General features: G+C 37.3%; 1 protein-coding gene across 5 annotated transcripts in view; it reads right to left on the minus strand.

Moving 5' to 3' along the window:
• The window catches only part of SPATA7 (spermatogenesis associated 7), a 42,853-nt gene that overhangs the window by 14,112 nt on the left and 3,088 nt on the right, over nt 1-25,653 (minus strand). Inside the window, exons 1-6 of one of the 5 annotated variants that reach the window (XM_061359984.1) lie at nt 24,993-25,016; nt 23,516-23,652; nt 15,809-15,889; nt 15,064-15,156; nt 13,611-13,658; nt 3,119-3,252 (exon numbers count right to left, since the gene is read on the minus strand). In XM_061359984.1, coding sequence (XP_061215968.1) covers nt 3,119-3,252; nt 13,611-13,658; nt 15,064-15,156; nt 15,809-15,889; nt 23,516-23,534 — 375 coding nt within the window. In that variant the 5' untranslated portion in view covers nt 23,535-23,652; nt 24,993-25,016. Of the gene's footprint in view, nt 1-3,118; nt 3,253-13,610; nt 13,659-15,063; nt 15,157-15,808; nt 15,890-16,950; nt 17,212-23,515; nt 23,653-24,992; nt 25,017-25,653 lie in introns of those variants that run through there. The other 4 variants (XM_061359983.1, XM_061359981.1, XM_061359979.1 and 1 more) reach the window with 4 other exon arrangements.

Here is a 25,653-nt window from a genome sequence, read left to right on the forward strand (position 1 = left end):
TCATTCTGACAGGACTAATTCAAGCACAATACATCTTCAGAATTAATATCATAACAGTGTAATAAATCTTTAAATATAAAGCATCTGAGTAGGCAATTCACACAGCCACGCAGGTGTGCTGCATACAAAACCAGGAAGATTAGAAACAGTTAATGGTGTTTCTTAATCTGTATTTCATACGCACAAGCAGATGGTCATAACTGTCACTGAAATCAAAACAGTCTCAAAAAACAGGCTGAAAGGGATCTTGACATGTCAAGGCAATAGCAACCATATTTCAAACATGATTAAAATATGGATATGGATAATTAAAATATGGATATGGATATTCCAATATGGATAAAAGTTACCTCCTGTGGAGCAGCCTTCTTCCAACTGACTTTCAACATGGGTTACTCTCATTAAAAAAATTCATTAGCAGCCACAGATGACTATTAATAGGATTACCTGAATATGGGATATGAAATACCAAGTCTTGCTCAAATCAAGAGATTTTAGTCATGGCCAGGCCAATCCAGGTTTTCTTGCTTCAGAGAAGTCATACGGAGCTTCATACAGTTTGACCTGCTGACTCAGGTGAATGTTTAAAAACTCAACTCATCTTTTTACGGAAAAATAAAAAATTGAAAATCTAGAGATTTCACTAGGATATAGCTTTCAATCCCCGGCAGTAGTCAGAAAGACTATGTAACAGTGGCGTTCTATGCATATTTGGTATTTTCCAGACTCTGTCAAGCAGCCTTTTCTGTTGTGGGAAAACTTAACAGTAATTCATTAAGAAAGGAGCATATATAAGTAATTTGATGACAGATAAATTAGTAGATACCCAAAACTGTGCTTATCAATCCTCAAGCTATTCAGTCTAAATAAGCTTTAAAATTACATATTCACAAAACCACACAAAGTTAGCAGTGCTTTCAGAATCCATATCTATAGTTTATCATCTTATTTTGATTAGCTTTCACATATGGTGTCAACCTTCATTATTACACTACATGGAAAGAAAGGAGCAGAAGAGAAGTACAGATGTCCCCACCATATCTTATGCTTTCCCTGCCCTTCTACTTCACTGTGAGAGACAAATCGGTCCCTTAAGTAATCTATTGCTAGTGATGCCATACAAAGACTGCTCCATTGTGCCATTTGAAAATGAGGCTGCTTCTCAGCTTCTCACTTAAATCTTCTGCTAAAAGTATAGAAATGCATGACCCAACCTGTGGTCCTAGATGGAATATTTTAATCACTGAGATCAAAATACTCTCGTTGATTAAAATCTATGGCTATTTCAAAGAGTCAGTAATGAAATCTAGGTAACCACAACAGAAGTAAGTTTCGCAGTTCATTACACATCATAGCAGATTCTCACATTACAGTAGTTTTACATTTATAATTAGATATAATAGATAAAGAAATCACTCTTCTGGTGCATTTAAACCCTTGTACAAAAAAGTCAAATAGCAGGCAAGTCAGATTCAAGACGCATTACAGCTGTTCAGTTTCATAGTTGCCTTAGTGTATAATAAAATATACTGACTATATCACAAAGGTTTTAAGAAATGTGTAACATGTATTTGTAATGTAGAGGAATTATTTTTACTTCTTTTTTGTTTTACCATGCACAAAGCACAGTCTCAATTGAAAACAGTTTCTGTGCTCTATTGCAGTATTAAAAAATAGTAAATGCAGCTATGTGAAAAATTAAAAAGATGGAATAAAGGCACCAGACCTATCAGAATGCATAAAATGTGAATGCTGATGAATAAAGCCTTTTGAAAACATAAAGTCAGGTGCATCCATCAAAGGAGTTAGCATGTATTTAGGCTATAATCTAGACATTGACCTTGTCAGAGTTGAAGGGTTATTATATTTTTTTATGTATATACGTGTATGTAAGCCACTCAAATTGATACACATTTTATAAGAGCCACATTTTATTAGACAATAAATTATTCATTATGAAGGTAATTTAACTTTTGTATTCTTACATTTAAATGTAACAGTGCAAAGCCAGGAGAAGTCTACTTTTCTTCCTTTTATTTTTTTTACACTCCTAAATGCTGTAAGATGCTTACTAAGCACAGGACCATATTCTACTCTGCCATTACCTCCTTGGAAACCTGGAGTATTGCAAGGTTGACTGCTTCAAGTTTGTGCTGAATCTCATTCCAACCCACAAATATCCTGATTTAACAAGACAGTTTTTGAGCAGTTCCACAAACAGAAGATGTATAATCAGCTTTTTCCTAATGGCAACAGTGACAGCACTCATAGGATCACTGTGTGGTAAAACTCCTGTATCATATGCTTTAATAGGCATCCTTAGAATTTGTTTTCCAGCTGTCACTTATCTATATATCCTGATGGCTAGGGAAATACCCAAACTAGTCACACAAATAAATAAAGAGTGAGTTTTCTGCGCTACCAGGAAATGTTCTCCAGCTCCATGAATATTTAAACAATATATGAAGCATCTGCTATTAAAAATCAACAGAGTAAACGTCATTCTGCTTTAAGCTGCAATTGCTCCTTTACAGCAATGAACAAGAGAATGTAGGTTATTAGGCTATTTATTATTTGGAAATATATATCACATATCTGGATGAAATGTTATCCATAAGAACTGAACCTATGTAAATAGACAGAAACGCACTTATTTGATGGCTTAAGTACTATTTTCACTTTCAGTAACTGCAATCTGAGCATACAGTATACTGTTAGATACGCAATGTACTTCCAAAGTAGGACTTAGGATACAGAAAATAAATAATAAATAGAAGATTCCCAATTCTTCCACTGGAATAGTTAGTGCTAATTGGAATTCTGCTTTAGGAAACAGTAGAAAGCTCTGGAGTGAGAGAGCACGTTAAAATTTCAGCAAGCGAATTCAAGGCTAACTAAAGCTTGAATTTACCACAAGCACTTTTCCTCCAGATACCTGACATCTTTGTCAGAAGGCCGAGACATGCATTTGGTGCTGGCACATGCATGTGCCAGGAAGACCCTTGTCTATTTTCTGCTGCTTGAAATATGCCAGCCCTGCTGCTAGAGCTGCTGCACAGCTGTTACTATGGTAGGCAAGCAAACTATGATATCTACTAAACAAAGTTAAAGTACCTACCTTTCCAAAAGGGGATACCAGCAGCCTTCCGCTCTCTCTTGAACTGGTTCGGGAGGCAGTTTTACCCACACTCATTTCCTCTTCACACCTGGCTATCTTCTTTTTCAGTTTCTCTCTTCTTTGCTGGTCAGCAACTTAGGAGAGAGACAAAATTGTCAGATCCAAACTCAAATATTTTTCTTTTTTTGTCCTAAGTGACTTGAAAACATCATAGAGGTTTCCAATTGCTCAGCAAAGTCAGACTATTGAGATGTGTTCCACCGCCAACACACAAAAATTATAAAAAGCTACCTCTATTCTTCGAATACCAGAGTATGGTGGGAGTTGAAGCTGTACCCTAGCTTCCCTGAAGTATTCTCATCTCAAAACTAATTCATCACTACACAGGAATTCCAAGATCAATACTGTAACAGTGCTCTGCTCAAAAGTTTGCTCTTTATTTTTTTTTACAGATAGAACCCCTTTGACTGGTCTCTCATCCAGTTTCTGTTAGTATATTTGACATGCAAGAAATCCTTGCTCACACCACAGAAAACTAGCAAGTGGCCTCCCCAGTACAGAAATCCGTGGCAAAACAAGCAAGTTCATGTCAAGAACATAAAAAATGAAGGTGAACAGTGTGAATGGACCACTGTCAGATCAAGGGGGAAAGTGTTACCAGTCTACACTGCTCTGCAGTCCAAGGCCTTGTTCAGAGTGCCCATGCAGCACAGAAGATAAGCTGGGTATCTATGCCACCAGGTAAAGAGAGGAGCACAAAATCATAGAATCATAGAATAATTAGGGTTGGAAAAGATGGGTAAATTTTCTGTGTTTGAGTTTGCTATTGAGTTGGATATCTTGCATAATACAATCCAAAGTTTTTGTATATTGTGAGCACCCAGGTGCCATAGATGAAGTTCACAAAGTTGAAAAATCCGAATAAGGCTGAAGAAAACCATTAATAATTTCCTTTCCAAATGGGAAAGAAGAGGGTTTATATAAGCAAGCACACTTCCGAAGTCTGCATACACAATGAAACCCATTTTAACTGCTGGCCACATTTTTCATTCACTTAACACAGACCCATGTATATGAATGTTTCGATACAGACACAGAGACTAAAGGCCTTTGTGGATTTCCTCTTTGGTTTTGTAATGTATTTATATCATACTCTGGTAGAACCCAATCTGCACATGCACTACTATACTTAACGTATGAAAATGTAAGTAACTTTGTGATTTGTGTGGTACATTCTTCTAGACAGCTGAGAACTACAGCAATCTGAGGACATTTAGTCAACCTTTAAAATACATTCATCTCTATACATTAACCCCACAGACATGTTAATCTCTAGGAATTATTTAAGTATGTGTATTCATTTTATTAAACATTTTCATCTCCTTTTAAACTAGAAATGAATGTCCCAGATGAAAAGTCCTTGCTCTCCTTCCTCAGGGAACTGATATGTAAAATATCAAGTAATTTCTTTTATGGCTGCTGGTTTATACAGCATATTCCATTAGAGTCCTTACAATGAAGTTGCCATTATTACTGGAAAAACATTAGCTGAATTAAAATATGCCTTGCAACAGAAGAAAAAATTATACAGTATCATTAAATAATTAAAACTCAGTATTTTTCTCCCTATGCTAAATTATTATTATATGGCTATTTTAAATTACTATTATTTCTAATTGCATTAGTCTAAAAAGTTACAGACAAGCACTCAAAAAGTAGCTACAGGTTAGAAGTTTTATATGTTTGAGATAAATAATTATTCACAGAGCCTGTCTGTGTTTGCACATGCATGGAAGCCACAATAACTCAAGTCTTGCCTACTGTTCAGGTAAAATGGTATGTTGAAACCCCACCTTGAGTGTTGAGTAAATATTTAAGGAACCAGTGAATGAGAGCTCTATGAAGCAAAAAAGCGAATCATACGTAAGTATGGGTGACTCATCTTGCAAGCACATGTAGATGCCTGAAATAAAAATTTCCTTACATTCAGTTGCTTAGGTGGAAAGTGGATTTGTGTAAGTTAAGACAAGCTTTATCACTTCACTGCATGTTCTACCTGCATATCACGGCTTAACAGGAGTTTCTGGGTAAAATGCAAAGCAGTGTGAATATTATTGCAAAACTGAGTTCTTGTATTGGCCTCATTTTGCCCTCTACAGGATAAAGCCTGAGATTTAGCACACATGGACAGACTCTGCCTTTACTACTGTTCAAAACTATCAAAGTCAACAAGTACAAACTACTGTGTAAACCTCCTCCAGGACTGTATGGTAGCTATGACTCTTCCTAGTTAAAGCATGGCTTGTGCCCATGAGTAAAGGAAGAACAGTAAGTATGCTAGTTAAGGCTATCTTTGGATATCAGAATGACCCATTGGGATTACTGTCACCTCTAGGGAAACACAGTCTTTGCCTTGAACCAAATAGAGAGCTTAGATCAGCTAATCCATTAAGTGCCTTCTAAGAGCTAGAGTCACTCATACATATTGAAAGGCAAAGCAGGCATATGCAAAACAGAATAGCAGAAAAATCCCAGTAGTGTACCAATCTTGTTGCCAAAATTAGCGAATTTTCAGGCTAGATCAGCTGTAAAAGCAAGGAACTGTGAAACCAGCCAAGCAAGAGATAAAGAAATTCTTATTGAAAAGAGTTAATGCAGATGTAAACAGACAGCTGGGTGGAAGTTAGTATAGCCCTGAGGCAGACAGCAAGTAACACAGACAAGGGTATAAATACAGACACAAAAACATGCATGCTGCCTACCTCCCCTTACTTCCCATGTCCTTTGCCCAAGCAAGGACTGAAAAATCAGTCCATCTGACTTTAGCCAGACAGAAAATGGTATCATACAAATGGCACTAATCATACAAATTTGAAGCACTAATTACAATACAACTGATAGGAGCTACAGCCACCATACGTAACCACTTGCTCTGCAGATGTGAATATATTATATACAGAAACAATGAGAGTAGCATTCAGGAAGAAACACACAGTTTTAAATGGGACGTTTTCTGTTAATTGCTTGCTTGCTGCTGAAGGTATCTTCTGCTTAAAATCAATCACTTATACAGCTTCTTTAGTTTTCAATTAGGTTAATAAACTAAATATGACAAGAGTGCCCTTGGAATACTGCCACAGATTAGTGGCAGGTAAACATCAACTACATTTGTTAACAGATACTTAATTTCACTGCAAGTAGGTTTTTTATACATTTATTCGAAAAATGTATCACACTTACGGAGTTAAATATGGGTAAAGTTCAAGACAATAAGTTCAAGAAAGTTCTTGTGACAAATAAAGGAAAAAAGAAAATCACTTGGTTTATCCCATCTCTCTAAAAAGGGAAAACTAAATGTTTAGGAATAAAAAAAATACAGGCTATAGATCCAAATAACATGAGTCCTTTTTAAAGCCTTATTAGAGACTTAAATTGTATCTCATTAATTGCTGTGCTCAAAATCACCACAAAGATTTACAGTAAAGAGAAAATATATTAGAATATAAACAGAACAATGATTTTTATATATCTGATAAATTCAGACTCTGTGAAACTAAATTCCATAAATTACTGCACCCACCCCATGAATCTGTTCTCTTAATTCTGTTGTGAGTGGAAGCACAAGGAAGACTACAAATTTTAGAAATTAAACTGTAGCATTCCCCATAAACAGCTACCTATAAAACATGGATCAATCTGTCACAGAAGTAACACTTTCATCTAGGCAAACACCTGTTCCGCAAAGAGCACACCACACTTTCAAAGCAGATATGACATTGTTATATTTCCCAGTTAGGATACTCCCTCTATGGGCTTGATTTTTTTTTTTCCTTAACCCTAGGCTGCAGCAGCATTTCTAGACACATATTTAGAGTTATGAAACAATGTCATAAACCTGGAAGAAATGAAATAATCATACATACCACACTCCTAAGCAGCTTGAAAGCTCTGCGCTTATAAAGACAGTGTGATTAGGAATGCTAGTGGTTGTCCTTTGCTCTGAATTTCCAATCTCTAAATTTATCTTATGTGACATCACAGTACAATTGGCAGTTAACCTTCAAGTTATTTCATTTTTGATGTAAATAATCAATGTCAGACAATGAAATACTAAGTTAGACTTAAATTGAGTTCAGCTCACAGAACAATGTATCTCAGAAGAATTGTTCAACACTAAGCATTTCTCCATTGTATTATATCAGCTATTTTTACAGAAACACACTTCTGATTATTATTTCCCTTATGAATTCTCTTAGATAAACAATGCAAACATTAACCTCATTTCTGCTCAGCTTGAAGTGCCTGCATACACAATTAAAGTGTTCAGTGTAGCGGTGATATTACTTCTGCAAGCAAGAATTTTTACTATCAGCTTACTAGCTCTATATAAATCTCTCATCATTTAAGCATCTGGGGTGAAATCTCACCAAATGCAAATTAAATTTGCCATTGGTGTGAAATTTGGGTTTCTCGTAAGTCTGAATCTAAATTTCTTAACACAGAAATTTTAATTCTCGTAACTCTAAGAGACAATTCTGCAGTTCTTCACATGCGTTATCAGCAGCACTGCTTCATCAAATCAGGGAGGAATCACCATTATAAAAGCTGACAAAGGATTTATTAAGGGTTTGATTCTACAGCCTTGCTTATATCAAGACACAAGAAAATGTCTGTATTACGGTATGTACTTCAGGAATGTGATCCTGATTGGCAAAGCTACTAATGACAAAATCTGGCCATTGTTAAAGCTTGGAAATAAAGCCTAACAGTGAGACATAAATCCTTCAGAGGAATTTCAGGAGAGGCTGGAAGCACGGGACTATTCCAATTCCATCTACATCCGATCCACATATGGGGTCCTCATCCAACAGATATCTTGTAGATACTTTTGTCAGCCATATATAGCTATTTTATGATCCTCAGTTGTAGAGGAAAATGGTACAAAACCAACACTCCCCACTCTCTAGCAGACAGATGGTAAAAGCAGGTAAATCCAATTAAAAATCAGAGACATATTTTCAATAATAATGATTAACTTCTGAAACAACTGCAGAAGAAAATCACATTTTCTCTATTTCTTGATCTTTACAGCTCAAGACTGCAGGCCTTTCTTGTCTATGTGATTTACTTATATTCAGTATGGTTGTTGAGTTCCATATTAGCACGACTGGACAAAATTTTTGGTCTGCTTAATTCATGATGTCAGACTACTTGATCTACTATCCATTCACAACTACAGATTATAAAAAATGTGTTTTTGATGTACTCAATACATCTCTAAAATTAATTGCCTCTCATAAAAAAAGAAAGAAAACATTTGTACAGCAAAACTTTCAAGTAAATAACTTCTACAAAAAGAAAGGAGAACCAAGTTAAAAGTGCAAGCTCATAAAGATTTTTTATATGGTGTGTTTTCTTGCTCTCAAAAAATTCATACTTAATAAATATACTAGAACATCTTTCCAAAGACATACGTGAACTCTGAACACATACATGTTAGAACAATCTGAGTGTTTGACTTTAAGAACTTTCATCATTTGCTTATAACTTTAATTTTCAGAAATGCATATGGAAGGACAAGACTCAACAGAAAAACTAAGATGGGAAGATTTTGTGAAAGGTTCCTGTAAAGCAGCGGCTACAACAAAATATGTATGACAGCTTTTCATAGATCTTTGCTTTTCATAGCATAAAGGGTAGACAAATATAATGTAAACTATGTGATCAGATAAAAAATTAAAATTTAAATACATAATTATACAAGAATATATAGTTCTTTATATTTCTACTTGAACCTAACCCCCCCAATAGTAGGAAAACAGCATTATGAATTGTTGGCTCTCCATCCCTCAACCCCTCCTTTTCCTTCCCCCTCTTCCCCCAGGTATTCAAGATCCATAATGCTAAAATAGATTTCTGGTGGGTAACTTCTCAGAATAATTTTTTTGTTTCTTCTCCACCCCCCCACCTCCTTCCTCAGTATCAAACAGTCCTGCATTCCCAACCACACTAATCACTGGGTTCAGGTTGTATGCCCTGTGGAAAAACCTCTAAACATACGGGTTGAAAAGTTAGTACTGTTAGAAACCGGGCATGTGTAGCAGCAGCTGTCTTACTTGGCATAGCTTTTGTCAAGTTTTCTGGCACAAATTCCACAACCACAGACTTCTAATGGCTACTGGTATCACTCAACATGCTTGGACTAATTCTGAACATAGAAGTTTCACATTTCAAGAAGTTTCACATTTTAACAACTATTTTAAGTCAGCAAGGCTGATCTAATATACAAGAACATGCTCACTGCTAGCCCAGTGGCATGGCAGCTTGCCTACTTTGCTGCCAGCTAAGATACCAGGAAAAGAACAGTGGAAACTAAATCCACTTTAAGGACAGAATACATTCAGTTGGCCAGGGACACTGCCAACTACAGTATCATGTTTAATTCTTAAACACTAATGACTGATTCATGGCACAACCCCAAAGGGAAATACTCACCTGCTACTTCAGCAGTACATAAAGCACGTTTTCAGGGGATGTTTTTTAACACTACCTGCAGGAATTCTGATTTGTAACTCTATGCTATTAATAAACCATAGAATTTGAAACTGAAAATTTACCCCCCTTCCCAAATCTCTTTTGAAATAGAGGGGGGACAGAAACCTTATTTGGGATAAAATATGTAACAAGACAACAAATACAAAGAGAAAAAAGTAATACTATGCTTCAGCTGAGCCAATGACAGGTACTGAACTACTGGAAGAATAAAGCTGTAAACATTTCAGCCTCAGTGACACTAGAGATTTTGCCAATATTCAGTCATATTGATGCTGACACTGTGCCTGTGTAAATTGTGTGTCCCATCTCCAGCCAGAAAACAGAAATAGTTTTGAAAATATTCTAAAAATCCCTTTCCTTTGCTTTATTCCTCAATACATTTTCAATACCCTCATTGCCTGAACCACTGGCTGTCATTTCCACACAATCTGTTTCCTAAAAGACACAGGAAGAAAAACTATTCTCCAGTGGATCACCAGAGATGCTACAAATGATACCTTGCACTGAGCTTAACACCTGAACACGTAACACTTGGTTGGCTATTATTACAGTACAGAAATCTGCAGTTCTTGATGAGCAATGCATAGAACAGCAGGAAAAAAAATCCAACCACGCATTTTAAGTATGAAATAAATTGAGGTAATTATCAATTTCATTCTAAACATCTAGATTCTGCAAGAATAGTGCAGATACTAGACAAGGGATGCCTGTGTAGTCTTAAACCTTAAATACCTTTAGACCAATAATGAAGAGATTGAAAGTAGATGTGCCCCATGGAATTATTCCTTTGCTAACTCTGCACAAATTTCAACCTGTGTGGCTTTCTTATCTGCTTATAAAATGATTTCAGGTCACAAAACATATGAAGAAAGCAGGTCAGAAAAAAATAAGTTACATGCACACATTTGAGTATCAATATTAATTGCTAAAGATTCTTATTAAGAAAGAAAAATCTTAAGTATCTGGTACAAATACATGAAAATCCTGGACCTGCTGCAATTGAGGCACTTTTGCCATTGCCCCCCATGAAACAACAATTTCAACTATGGCATCTAAACCCCTTATATTCCACCATCTAAAATTTGCCTTTTAAAACTGGAATTAAAGCTTTCAAGTTCTAATCCTAACAGCTTTTGAACTGCACATCTGGAAAAAATTGTTCAGCTATGAAGATATTGTGACACTGGAACAGGTTATTTAGGCTGCAGAACCCCCATCCCTGGAGGTTCCCAAGACTTGGCTGACTGATCTAGTGCTGGCAGAAGTCATCGTGAACAGGAAGCTCAGGGAGCTCTAAATGACCCCTGAAGGTCCCTTACAACCAAAATGTCTGTGATTCCATGAAAGCAGGTTTGTGACAGAACCCCTGTTTCAGTCCCTGAAACATTAGGAGAAATGACAATGCATATAGACTGAGCTGTTGAAGAGAAATCACTAAACAGGAAATCTATGAACCAGTGTTTCTCATCTCTATCAGGTACACCCTCTTCTGAACCAGTAAGCAACCTGTATAACTTCTAGCTTTGTGTCTGAGGCAAGTGCTGAACTCCAGGGAAATCAGATGTCAAAACATTTCTCTCACTCTCGCAGATAAAAAACCTGGGAATTTTCTACTGCGAGAAAAGCGTTTGCAGCACCTTATGTAAATAATTTAAGATGGAATGTAGCTGGGAACATTTTTCAGCACTGCAAAGTAAAAACACCACATTAAGAAATATTCTAATAAAAACATATTGTTTACATAAGTTTGCTTTATTACTTGGCTTTCTTTCACTTGGCACTCTCACTTTTATTAGAGAACATGAAGCACCTTACAAAATAAACCTGAAAACCAGGACAGAGACATAATGCTGTCTTGATAAGTCACTTTTATGTGGAAAAAAAGACAACATTATTCATTGGTTTGTTGAACAGAGTTTTAAAGATGGCAAATTCACTGTCACTTTATAATTGCACGATTCTTCTCAGTGCAGAACATCAAGCAAACATTGTATGTTAGAACTGAGCTAAACCTAAGGATAAAAAGCTCTAACCAGACTGGATACTCAGCTCTGGAGACTAAGAAATAAGTCCAACATTTCTTCCAAATGAATCCTGTGCTACTGACTAAGTTTTTTCCTTTGTGAACAGGACACATTAAGGGCTGTGGCGATTGCATGCATGTTCTAGTAAGACAAAACACAGCAGCATTTTCCAGCCCTGCATGAAAAGACATGAAAGAACAATTTAGTGAGGATTTAGTGTACCAATTTTATCAAGCAGATGGTTAAAACAAAAGCGGCAACAAAGGTGAAATGTTTCCATTGCACCCTGTATAGGAGATTAATGTTCTGTCTGTGACCAGGACAGAGTTACATAGTCAGATATTGGTCTAAGTAAAATGAACTGATAGAAAAGCATTGCACAGAGCCTTGCTACCTGAAATGGAAATTACCTCATTTCAGAGTGCATCTGCTCGTGTCATGATAATAATCTGTTAAGGTTAAGGCACTGTTGCTGCCTCCCAAAATGAACTCATTATTCAGGGAAATTCACTCAGGTGTGAAACACCCAAGCTATCAGCTCAGAAGCATTTTGTCTGTAAAGACAGCACACTCAACAATAAATGGACATTTGTTAGCATTGAGAAAGACTCAATACCACAAAAGGTACAGAAGAATACTTAATTAGGAAAATGAAGAAAGTTTCTAGCAGATGCAGAAAGAAAATCTACATGAGGTTTTTATTACACAAAACCACAGATGTAAATTTTTTTCTTACGCCAACCCTGTATTTTCATGCAGGTTTCAAAGCAAATCTTGGTAGAGCTGGAGCATGAGAAAGAAGGCGCTCCAGCTGACTCTGAAGAACGGGTGACCTGAATTCCTACTGCAATCTGCAGCCTCTAGACATCCCTGCAACACTGTTGCTACTTGTACTGCACCTTTTGAAAGTGGAAGGCAAGCCCGCACACTGTATCTTTAATCTTGATGCAGCTTGTTGCTTAAATCAGACCTGAAACATTATGTGGAAGTACTGCAAAAGAATTCTCATTAAATTTAGTTTTTTGCTAAAAGGATGACTGATTTCCTGCATAAGCTCTAGTTACTCTGATAATTTTACAAAGCAGTATAACTCTGGCTTGCCTGGATTTGAGACTAACAACAAAGAACTCTGTCCTCAGAAGGTTTATCTTCCCATCCTAAGAGAATAGCTGATTTTTCTCGAGTAATTCAGCAGTTGTAACTAAATATTGCATTAGAGAAAAAGCCCAATAGATCACAGAAATATACATTTGTTATGTTAACAAACAGCTGCTATTTACCCCTTTGACTAATACACTTCATTTAGTATTCCATAAACCAGTTATTTGAAAGTACTGGTCTATGAAGTAAGGCTATGGTACTGATATTTTTAAACACTGCTAAGAAATGAGACAACTTGCAGAAAAAGTAACTGCAGTTCAATCCAGGTTCTGGAGCTTATAACTGAGAAATGGAGCAAGAAGTTTCAGTCCTAGCTCCCAGGAGCCCACATTCCCAAAATTTTTCCTGACCTTGCACTTACAAGCTCTCTTCTTCAAAGTTCAGTCTTACATCACAAGAAAAGAGAAAATGATTGCATTCTCCTTATACGCTCCATTAGCTGCACATGGATCCTTAGCAAAATTAACCATGATCCTAAGTACATCACCAACAGACCAGGTCCATCTCACCAGCATTACATTTACTGCAGTTCTTACAAATACCTGGAGCAGGATGCAAAAAGCTGAAGAAACAAGCAGATATATCAATGCTGTATATATATTTATAAATTAATACAGACTATATACTATATATAAATATGTATTTATTAAGCGTTATATTCTACTGTTACACTTCTATTCCTCTGTCTCTTTTGCTCTATTAAGTTAGTTTTATAGAAGCTTTTGCAGAATTAATGTAACACAAATACTTACATTTGATGCTGGACAACCTACTTTTGGGCACTGAACAGTCTACAGCTGCTGAAAATAAGAAAAAAACAAATGGGAATGAGTCAAAATTTACTTAGTATTTGTGATGGCTAGAAAAAAGTAGCCATTAATCAACATAGAACAAAGACTAATTTAGTTAGAACGCAGCAAATTTTCTCTATTTTAAAACATACTATTTACTGTGTATTTAAAGTATTAGGTTGATATTAATACAGTCAGAGAAATTCTGAGATAAGGGTGCTAAAGTAAACAAATATTTGACAGAAGAATCATCACTTAAATGAAGATTCCTTACAAATTTTGTGCTGATGGCATTTAATTGCATATCTGAGGATACTAAGGATGCTGCATGTTAGAGAGATAACAGTATGCTTTTGAGCATGGACTCTGGCAGAATCCAAAGCCCCAGCATACCTCTCTTGAAAGCAGGCATTTAGTTTGAATACTCAGGACATCCTGCCAAAAGTTGTAACATTTGATGTCTAGGACTGGGAACCCTACAAGAAGCTTATGCCATGAAGAATTAAAATAGGCTGTGAACTGTAAACAAAATTAACAACTATTTACAGATCTTCTGAACTTTGTGCATGATATTAACTTTTTAAACACAGTACTTCAGACTCCTTATATATGACCTTAAAAAGACAACTTTGGCTGTAATGCAGCTTGTTTTCGATTGTAGTGCTGACAACAGGATATTGTCAGTTCATAGTGGAGTAATCACACATTTCTAAATCTGAAAAACTTTTGTTCAGAATTTCACCATAATTATGAAACATACAAACATGTACAAATTTAGTAGGCTCCATATTTCATATGCGTCTTTTGGTAAACAGAAGTACTTTCTAGCATTAAAAAACATGAAAAAAAACCCATACATTTTTAATGCTTAAAAAAACAGAGTAGCAACTTGATTTTCTCATGTGTAAGCACATGAGAAAATTTTCAAAAGCCTTAAAACTCAACAATAACATTGACTGCAGTACCTGTAAAAAAATTAATGAACATTAAAAAAAAAAAAAGGTAAAAAGACACATAAGTGTCTGAGTTTAACTAGAAATGTTCTGCCTTCATTTCTAAAATAAATTCTGTATGTCTGCTGTTGTCACTATCTCCATGATTTTCAGTTCGGCATAATATTTCATAATTCATTATTTCATCAAAAGCAGAATGAAGCAAATACAGCACAAAATGCCCTAAAATTAAGTGGCATCTTTCATAACAAACTTCCAAACTACAAAACTTCCATCTCAATTCCAATTACTAAACTACTAAGTAGCTGCCATATCTCCTTTCTGACATCACTTTGAGTAAGAAACAGAAAGAAAATTACACTTCCTACAAATCAATTCATTCCCTCTTAATATGAGCTCATTCTGGGAGAATAAGCTAAATCTGTGACTAGAAGGTTCATTCATATATGCTACATTTTTACCTTTGGCGGAAAGGATTTTGTTATAATGAAACACCATGTGGTCTCTGATCAGGTATTGATTAGTTAGACTTTGAGAGGAGTCGATGCAGAAAGCTGTAAGATTAAATATATTTGAACATTATAAAAACAGGCACAAGAGTACTAAAATCTTAAACACTTATTAACTGCAATTCAAAATCACAAAGTTAAATTACTATGTGCTTAAATTCTTTGCTCAATTGTAGTCAATTTTCTTTACCAGTTGCCGTCATATGAAATAATTCTGCCTGCTTCCCCTCCCCACCCCCAGTCAGACATTAACTCAATAAATAGCTACAGAAGTGGCTGAAATTGGACTATGAAAACATCAGCATGGAAATTTCCTGTTTCTCCATTCTACGCTCTTTTGAAAAAGGTGCCTAGGGTGGCAGTATGGAACAGAAATTAGTCCACGTAAACTACTCACTGTAAAAGAAAATGTTTAACCTCAAAGGTTCTTTAATGCAGCAACCATACACATACTCCAGCTAATACAGATGTGACATTGTTATATATTTGCTTATCTTGCTATCTGTAGCTAGCAATACAGTCAAGGCAAAAATTACTCCTCAAACGTATTTTCAGTAATGATTACTAAATGTAAGTACTATTTAACATTGCCAATTAAGCTCAATGCAAAAGTTTTAATTATAAAAACATTTTAAAAATAAAAGCAATGAATTCACATAAAGAAACCAACTTTCTGATGAACTCACAAGTTACTTACCATTGCTTTTAGTACTTAGTTGTCCTTTAAATGGACTTGCTGGACCACATCTAGGAATGGTAAGAGCTGGGTATTCATTTGCTTTAACAAAGTGTCAAACAAAAACCAAAAGTCAGAAGGAGAATGAATGTGTATTTTTACAGACAAAAAAAAAAGTAGAGTCTTTCTCCAAAGAACTCATGAACAGCTGTATTGGCTCTTTTTCATAACGGAAAAAGAGCTTATTTAAATGTGAAGATATTACTGAAATACAACAATGTAATTAAGTAATTTAATCTAACCACCAAGGTACAATAGTAGTGCTTTCACTGGTTCAGGGAGTTAAACATCATTTCAGTCTGATCTTTACATTGGTCGTTCAACTGCACAGAGACATGGCCACAGTTCCTTACCTACACTATCCTTCAATTTGTTTTAAAGTTCTATTGATCAAATTTTATCATTATATCACAGGATTAATATGAAAAAAATATTCTGTATGTAGACAATGAGTGTGATAAGAATTATACTAAAATGTAAGTTTAATAGATTGAAGGGGATTATGTTCATGGAAAAATTCATCCTATCAATGACAATATATGATTTAAAAAATCTGGTTTGCTATTTGATCTTGGGGCAGTTTGACAGACTGGGAACTCTACAGGCAACTGCAGATGCTGACAAAACAAGCTGCTATGAAAAATGACAGAACTTGAATTAAAAGCTTTGCAACTCCTTCTCAGAAACAATACTATACTGCCAACGCACGCTCACTGTCTGTTATGCAACCTGTGATTGAAAGATCTGAACCTGAACTAATTAAGTAGCTGCAACACATTTAGAACAAATCTGGACAGGAGATATACTATTACTACAAATACTAATGTATATAAAACATTCAAGGAACCCAACACACCCAAAACACAAAGCAAAACAAACAAGGTTTCTTTAACAAAGAAACACATACCACATTTACTTAACAACAAGTCTAAAACCACACAACCAATTTCTACAATTTGTTATTATTATCAAGGCCCACATGGCGTTCCCATTCCCACCCCACTTCTCATCTGTTAGTTCAAATGTCTGCAACTGCCAGCTGTTTCCTAGCACTTGGAGGCACTTACAGCTCTGGGGCAGGAACTTCACTGCTGTACACTTACTGGTTACCTGCAGCTTTCCACTCTTCACCAGATGAAGCAGCATACAGGACTACCCAATATGAGTGGGCATCTCTTCTATGTGGTCTTCAGTTGGGTTGACAAAGGTAGATAGAATTAGAAACTCACTGGGGGTTGCAGAAGCCATGATGAAAGCCATGCCACACTTTAAAAGCTCCTTAATCCCACCTGTCATGGCTTCTTACATCCTGCATGCCCAACATCTGGGTTTCCAGGAGCTTTTTTCCATTTCCAACTGTTTTATAAAGACTGCTGGAGTACTATTGCTCTATTTTAAGTGCAGCAGTGTGTCACACAAGATGGTTAACATGGTGTCTGACTATTGATTAGTAGATTGCAGCAAAACAAATCACTAACAATATTTTAATATAATTACCCCAAAGGGCCTTAGATATATAAAAAGACATACTGTACTAAATTTCGAGTAACTAGAAATAGTTTGGGAAGTGAAAAAAGCATTTAACAAAGTAAGTAAAATGAAAGTCATTAGCATATGTGGAAATTTGCAGAGTATTTTTTTGGGACCCTGCTGTGAAATGATGCTAAATCTGGATCAATAAACTCAATCCTTGTTCTTACAAAGCACAACAAATACCAGGGCAATTTTTAATTAGTATGTGGCCTTTATAAAGTATGGGCTTCCGTGGCTTTACAGTATTAGAAGCAGTGCCTGCAAAAAATAGTGCTCCCTCTACTCTTTGCTGTGAACTTGCCAGATCAGCAGTAGGAAAGGGGCAAGAAAACATTGAAAAACAAACAAAAAAAAAGGAAGAATATGCTATTGCATATTATTTCAAGCCTATCCTGCAACTGTTTTATCTTTATCCTGTTTTCTTTAAAGCCAAATGACAACATTCCTGCTCATCTGTATCAATTTCAAATGGCTCATTTTAGATTCTCCTTGTGATTCAATTCTTCCTAATCTCTATTTGTGATTTAAACAGATACATGAGCAAACAATCCTAAATTATTTAAAAAAAAATTAAATTTCCAAACATACAGCAAAAATTTATTAGATTTAGAATGACTGTCTCCATAACAACCTTTGCCGATAAAGGCTTTCTTTATTGTTTAGGTATTATCTTTCTCTACCATACACTATTACATACAAGTGGTATTCACTGTCTAGCTGGATATCCATCCTGAAATCCATGAGCTCCTGAAGTTACAATGTGTTTAAAAAATGCAAATCTCTGGGAGGACTTGAATGTTAGATTATAAAATTTCAGCTGATAAATATTTGTCCTAATGATAAAAAAACCAAACCTCACATACATGCCAGAAATCTAGATTATAGCAGACACCTGAGAATCAGAGGGGTTTCAGTCACATCTAAATATTCCAGTATTTTCTATATGTCAGAGTTAGGTTATAATTCCAGAAGGAGACACATATGACACTTAGCTAAATGCTTACAACGCCTCCTCTATCTCCTTTTTATGTGAAAGAAGCATAGAAAGGTAAGTGGGGGCATCTTAAAACAGTAGAGAGATTGTTATAACTACAGCTGATTCTCTTCAGGTAATCTAAATGACTTTGCCCTGAGTTAAAGGTGACCAGAGATGCTGAGAAACCTGTTGCTTCTACTGTCTCCAGCTGGAGATGTGTCTGTTCAGCACTATAGAAAAAAGAGATTTCAAAATGGTCACACGCTTTGCCTCACCAGCAGATGGCACACGGATAAACTCCGTCAAAAACTAGTCTACTGGTTTTGTCCATTACAATTAATCTTTATCAGGCTGCAGGTGGGGGGGAGTGATCCAGTGATGGAAGCTGTACTGATTTAAGACTCTGAACACAGTGAAGGCAGTGTGCATTTTGGTTACTTTGCCTTTTTTTTTTCTCAAAACCATGACTGCAAGTGAGATTTTTTTTTGGAGAAAAATTTTCTGCCAATTTTGATGGTTCTTAAGTAATAAATTATTTGGGAATAGAAGCACTTGTCTCAACTGGACTTAGCAGAACAGATCAAAGTACACACAGTGCTACAGCAGTTTTTGCAATAATCAGGTTTCCTAATTAAAATGCACAATTTCTGTGTCTTAGAATAAAACTTCCTGTCACAAATTGAAGGTTTATGTATATATATTACCAGAACCGGACTGGAAACTCTTCAAGATAATTTAGTTTCTTTAAAGAAACCATTCTTTGAGATTTAAGCCTCTGAAACTCAGATATATAATGGACTCCTATCTTTGATATACTAACCATGTAACTATGTGATGTAACCACAGATTTCCTCATAGATGTAAGTGGACTGTCTACAATGAATATAAAATCATGATTCTCACACTGTATGAGAGATCTAAGTACACAGGGCAAGCAAATTAAGTATTTCTAAAAATTAATTAGATCTTTTAGTTCCTTATTAATTAATTAATTAATTAATTTCTATTTGCTTGTTGTAAGTTTCCCCTGCAAGTGTGTGACATTCCACAACCAGACCCATTCTCTATAATTCTTTCCATCTGGTATCTAACGTAAGTAATAATTATATTATTCCAAAGAGATTTTTAAAGTCTTTTGTTTAAATTATTTTTTTAATTTTCATTTAAAATGCATCCTATCTTTATTTCTTATTTTACAGCCTTAAAAATGAGGAAATTGGTGGTTTCTATTGTTACTTTGTTTCCTGGTTGTTAGTGGCTATGCAAGATTTGTTATTTTTCTACAAAGCCATTTCAGATTTTAAACATAAATATGTACTTGAAAGAAGCCCAGTCTTTCGTTAAAACCTTCTCATAGGAAGGATTTTAAACACGAGTATTAGACTTACTATTTCTGTAACAAACCTGTACTTCAGACATGGCAAATAAAAAATACTGAAAATAAAACAATCAGCCTATCCTTACCCACAAAAACTTGTTACTTAAAAGATAATCCACAAAAAACCACAGAGACCTTAATTAGGTTATTAGATACAGGCATGTAAACCCAGCACTGCAAGCCACAAACATCCACTTAACTGTGTAGAGAAGTATGAACACTGTATTTTCCAAAGAGCAAATCCTAAACCTTAGCTTGGGTTCAAACAGCTCTCAGCTCTAGGTGGATCCAGAGCTCAGGTTCTCCCCATCTGTTCCAGAGGAATATGTTCATCACTGCACCAAGGCATCAACCCTTTTGTGCAAAGGTTTTTTGGTGGCTCCAGGACTCTTGCATTCCTGGTTGCACAGTGATCTCCTCTCGGATGGAAATACAGAAAGCTCCTCCGTCTCTAATGGCCAAGAACTGCATCATTTGCATGAGATGTGGGGATTTGATCTTCCTAAGGTTGATAAGGACACTCAACCCACAAGTTCACTCTTCTAACTCTGAACACACTAATAATACCCTACAACATTGATGCTGTACACATGCTGAGGAACAAACTGAAGTGGTTTAAATAATCTCTGTGAAATCCTAAATGACTTAGTAGTGATGAAACTTCCTTCAAACATCTGATTTAACATATCTAAAAAGGTCATAATTAAAAGAATGAAATTAGGACCTGAAATATAACTTCCTCTCTCTTTGGTACTACGGTAAGTTTTAAATCAAAGTAACCATTAATTCTTTATGCTACAGAAAATGGTTGTGCATATGAATTCAACACAAATAGACACAGTAAATGCTGCTATCTCAAAGTACATTAAGAGATTAACCTGGTCACAAAAATCCATACCAGATTTAAGGTTAATTTGTTTAAATAAGAAACTAATTTTTCTATTTTCAACTATTTTTCTATTAACAGGATTATATACTTAAAGGGAAAAAATGCGAGAGGACGCTTCATTAGTGGTACTACTACTAAGGCCTTGTCATGGTTTAAATCTTGTCGGCAAGTCAGCCACGCAGTCCATGCTCACTCCCCCACCTTTCTTCCCCCCACTCCCGGAGGGATGGCGAGGAGGATCAAAAGAATGTAACTCCCACAGGTTGAGATAAAAAACAGTTTAGTAACTAACGCATAACACAAACCACTGCTGCTACCACCAATAATAATAATGATAAAAGGAAATAACATGGGAAGAGAATACAGTACCACCCGCCAACTGATACCCAGCCCGACCCAGCAGTGAACTAGCACTTCCAGGTAACTGCCCCCAGTTCTACATCCTGGGCATGATGTGCTGTGGTATGGAATACTTCTTTGGTCAGTTTGGGTCAGGTGTTCTGTCTCTGCCTCCTCCCGGCTTCCCCTCCTCCATGGCAGAGCATGAGACTCACAAAGTCCTTGGTCTGACTAAACATTACTTAGCAACAACTTAAGAACATCAGTGTTATCAGTGCTATTCCCAGGCCAAAAGTCAAAAACACAGCGCTGAACCAGCTACTAAGAAGGAGAAAAAATGACTGCTACTGCTGAACCCAGGACAGTATCAACCCCTTATTCCATATCATTCACGTCATGCTCAGATCTCACATTTTCAATATACCGTCACTCTTATATATATACATATATATATGTGTGTGTATATATATATATATACACACATTCACACAGCACGCGCGTGAGAGAGAGATCATTCCTTAGTGCATGGATCAATCCCTATAAAGCTGCTGAGTCCATCCGGTCCATGATGTCAGGCTCCATCTCTTGTAACAGTCTTTCAGAGCAGGAGAGGCTGTGTGCAGTGTTCACACTTGTGAATAACCTGGGCAATAGTATCCATTGTTAAGTCTACCCCTCGATCATGAGTTCATCTCTATGTTGCATCTCTGCCCTGGTGGCCTGAAGTGTCATGGGCCCACCAGGCTCAAAATAATTCACCCTCCCCTTCAGCAGTTTCTGCAACTTGTTGTTGGGGACTCCATACATCTGCCTTCCATCTCTGATGCTTCCAAAGCACTGGAGGGGCCCAGTGGGCTAGATACTCGCCCATACTATTCCCCACACCCTGCCACCCATGACTGTTCAGCCTCAGGGAAAATCTCTTGGTCCTCCTATATTGTCATCTAACCCTAGATAAGACCCAAACCCGACTATGCATAACTTTCAAGATCAGACAAAATGGTCGTGGGTAAAACACAGTCTGTATGTGTGCCAACATGCTGATCCCCATCACAATCAGCAGGCAGGTCCCAAGGGTACCCAAAGGCCATTCAAAACCTTCAGAACTTTCAAATGATGCTTCTGTACTTGTCACTGGGGCTGGTGTGGCTGCTGTGCTTGCTGGCTCTCTCACTACCAGATTCTCTTGTTCTGAGTCCAGATCTTCCTCCTCTCCCTTGCTGGAAAGTGCTGCGTGGTCTCCTGCATCCTCCACTAGTCCCACGTGCCCGAGGCCGGACTCAATTGAGGCTGCCAAAGGTGGTATCTTGCTCTCCGCATCCTCCTGGGGCTCAGGCTCCTGGGGCTTGGCAGGCAGCTGCTGGGGGATGCTCTTGGGGCTGGGCTTGGCCGCAGGGCTCGGCTCCTCCGCTGCCTCCTCCCACTGCTCAGCAGCTGCATACTTCCCCTCCTCAACTGCCCCGACCTCCTTCACTGGCAGCCGCTCCTTCCCGGCCCCCAGCCCTGCTCCCACCGCCGCTTGGTCCCCGGGACAGCTCTCCCGGGCCACTTCGGCAGCAGCTGCCTCCTGGGGCCACTCGACCTGGGCTCCCCGCAGCCTCACGAAGATGGAGGCAAGGAAGAGGGCTGCAGGAGCTCATCCGTATTACAAGTCATTACCATAAAGTACAGTGAAACAAGAACCTTAGCCCAAGCCCGCCATCTGATAAACACTAACACAGCAAACACTGGCTGTAAGTAAGGTACAACATGCTGAAACTGTGAGATCAAGAACAACTCTGAGAGCAAATAAATCAGCATTGTGATGAGTGACAATGAATGCTTATCACAAATACGACTAGACACACTCCGGTCAGATCTGTCATTATTTCAACCCTTTGAGCCCCACGTTGGGCACCAAAAAAGAACTGTCATGGTTTAAACCTTGTCGGCAAGTCAGCCATGCAGTCACTCGCTCACTCCCCCACCTTTCATGCCCCCGGTCCTGGAGGGATGGCAAGGAGAATCAAAAGAATGTAACTCCCACAGGTTGAGATAAGAACAGTTTAGTAACTAAAGTGTAACACAGATCACTACTGCTACCACCACTAATAATAATGATAAAGGTAATAACATGGGAAGAGAATACAGTACCACCCGCCGACTGATACCCAGCCCGACCCAGCACTGAACTAGCCCTTCTGGGTAACTGCCCCCAGTTCTACATCCTGGGCATGACATGCTGTGGTATGGAATACCTCTTTGGCTAGTTTGGGTCACGTGTTCTGTCTCTGCTTCCTCCCGGCTTCCCCTCCTCCATGGCAGAGCATGAGACTCACAAAGTCCTTGGTCTGACTAAACATTACTTAGCAACAACTTAAGAACATCAGTGTTATCAGTGCTATTCCCAGGCCAAAAGTCAAAAACACAGCGCTGAACCAGCTACTAAGGAGAAAAAATGACTGCTGCTGCTGAACCCAGGACAGGCTTGCCTTCCCATCAGTGTGGTTTACATCTTCCTACCATACCCCCTAAACTCCTTTCTATTTCCCCAGTTTGCTGCCTTTTCCTTACCTGCAGTCATCCTCAACATCCCCTACTTGCTCAGCAGTGGCTGAAGAGGTGCTATAGGTGTTATAATGGGTCATCTAATTTAAGCTGCTCTGGTTGCTTATCCTTGGTTGACTAGTTCTTATCCTCTAGTTGTGTATCTGGGAATGAACACAGAACAGAATGACTCTCTCTCAAAAAATGCTTATAAATTCCTTGAATTATGTCCTACCCAGCCACTGACATTTGTACCACTAAGTCCTACCTCTTAGTCACAAATAGGTGAAGTTGGCTAATAGATACCGACTTTCCAATAATGGAAAGAGGAGAAAGCCAACAGAGAACAGTGACTCACCCACAGACTCCTTCTTTAGGAAAGCATGTTGAAACGTGGCACATTTCCACTGCTTCTCTGCATCACAATCACAAGAGACCTTCAAATATGGCTTTAGATCGAGCTGATTACTGAATGCTGATAATATTCCATTTTATTTGAGTTACAGTGGGGCAAAACCGAGCACTTTGTAGTCACACCTGTATTTTTTTTCAGTTCATGCAAGCAAAACAGAAGCCACTTGGACTCATACTGATTTCCAGTGATACCACAACTCCTATCAATTCTGAGAGTATAAAGTCTTAGATGTGAAGCCAGTTTTAACAGAATCACATATAAGATTTGTTAAGAAATGGCTGGATCCACCAGAGGAAAAATACAGCCATTATCTTCTAAATTTTCTGAAGCAAAACCTGATGAACAAAGCCCCAAGAAACTATGATACCCTAATTTTGAAATAACATCCCTAATATCCCATCTGAATTTTGCATGGGATCATTTGTGTCAGAGGCAAAATATGATGAAAATGATACAATATATCATTCCTTGACATATGCACCATCCATAATCTTTTAAGCCATTAATTAGAGGTGCACTATTTATACACTTACTATGCTGGATTACACCAAATCTCTTCTTTACACCCATCCCTAATGCCTAAGAGTCAGGTCTCTCACTGCTTTAAACTAACATTCTAATAGTATTCAGCATAAATTAAAACCATGCAACCGATATTACAGTTCAAGAGTCAAAGCCTCCTCTGATAAATTTAAGGACTCTAATGAAATAGTAGTGTACAGTAGCTTTAAAAATATTTGTTACAATTTTCCTAGCTACAGGTTTCACATGACCAGTTAGGGAAGTTTCGGATGCAGGTTATTGGTCTATTCATACTTCAAAAGCAGAAAGCAGCAGCTGTATGTATCAGCAGCACATCCTGTGATTCAAATTGCAGGCAGAAGCAAATGAACTTTAGTAAGACCCATCATCATTTGCTAGGGCAGCACCTCTAGATTTAGCAGTGGCACCAGCAGTTTCCTGTTTTCTAGAAGGGTGTGTAAGTGATAGCGTTCCAGAAGTGACAATATGTTACTTTTAAATCATATGTGTACAACTATCAATGTTCATATCACAGTTTAGAAATGTCTTTCCTAAAAGGTTACTAACCTGAGTTCATTGAATAGTTGTGCCTGTGCAAGATGGCAAAAGGTAATCCAGGAGCATACTCTACCATGTGCTGTAATAATTCCTGTGGGAATGGTGCTATTAGTCAAGGGCACTAGCACATTAGCTCACAAGCATGTCCTACATGACAAATATGTTTTGACTTCTACTGCTACATGAAACTTAACAGTATGCCATCCCATGAACATCCATATTGAACGTGTTTCAATACCTAATGTCAAACCAATCAACAGACAAAATATATGTACATGTCTAAATGGCACACTGTATTTAGATTCTTCTATATGTATTGGGAAAAAAAAACCCTCCTTTGTATAATCTGTGCCTACAAGGAAGCTCCACAAACACCCCATTTGCATTATTAACTTCCACCCTCTCATATCTCTACCTGAAAATACATTAGCAAAACTCTAATGCACAGATGGCCTTGCCCAGAGTGGAGAGCAGAGAAACTGCAATCCACTGTGCTTCAGGGAAAGTTGCAAGGTATAATCTGGAGCAAAATAGCTAGCAGGGTTAATGATCTGAATCCTGTTTCCTTTAGCACATATTTCACTTGAAGCATGCAAGATATCTTCAATGAAATGGGACTTAAGTCAGATTACAAATTTAAATTATTTGCTAAATGGAAATAGGATTAGTT

The sequence above is a fragment of the Neopsephotus bourkii genome, unplaced genomic scaffold (assembly GCF_033783945.1).
Source record: "Neopsephotus bourkii isolate Nb327-2 ecotype Australia unplaced genomic scaffold, CSIRO-AGI_Nbou_v1 NB_998, whole genome shotgun sequence".
Classification (NCBI taxonomy): domain Eukaryota; kingdom Metazoa; phylum Chordata; class Aves; order Psittaciformes; family Psittacidae; genus Neopsephotus; species Neopsephotus bourkii.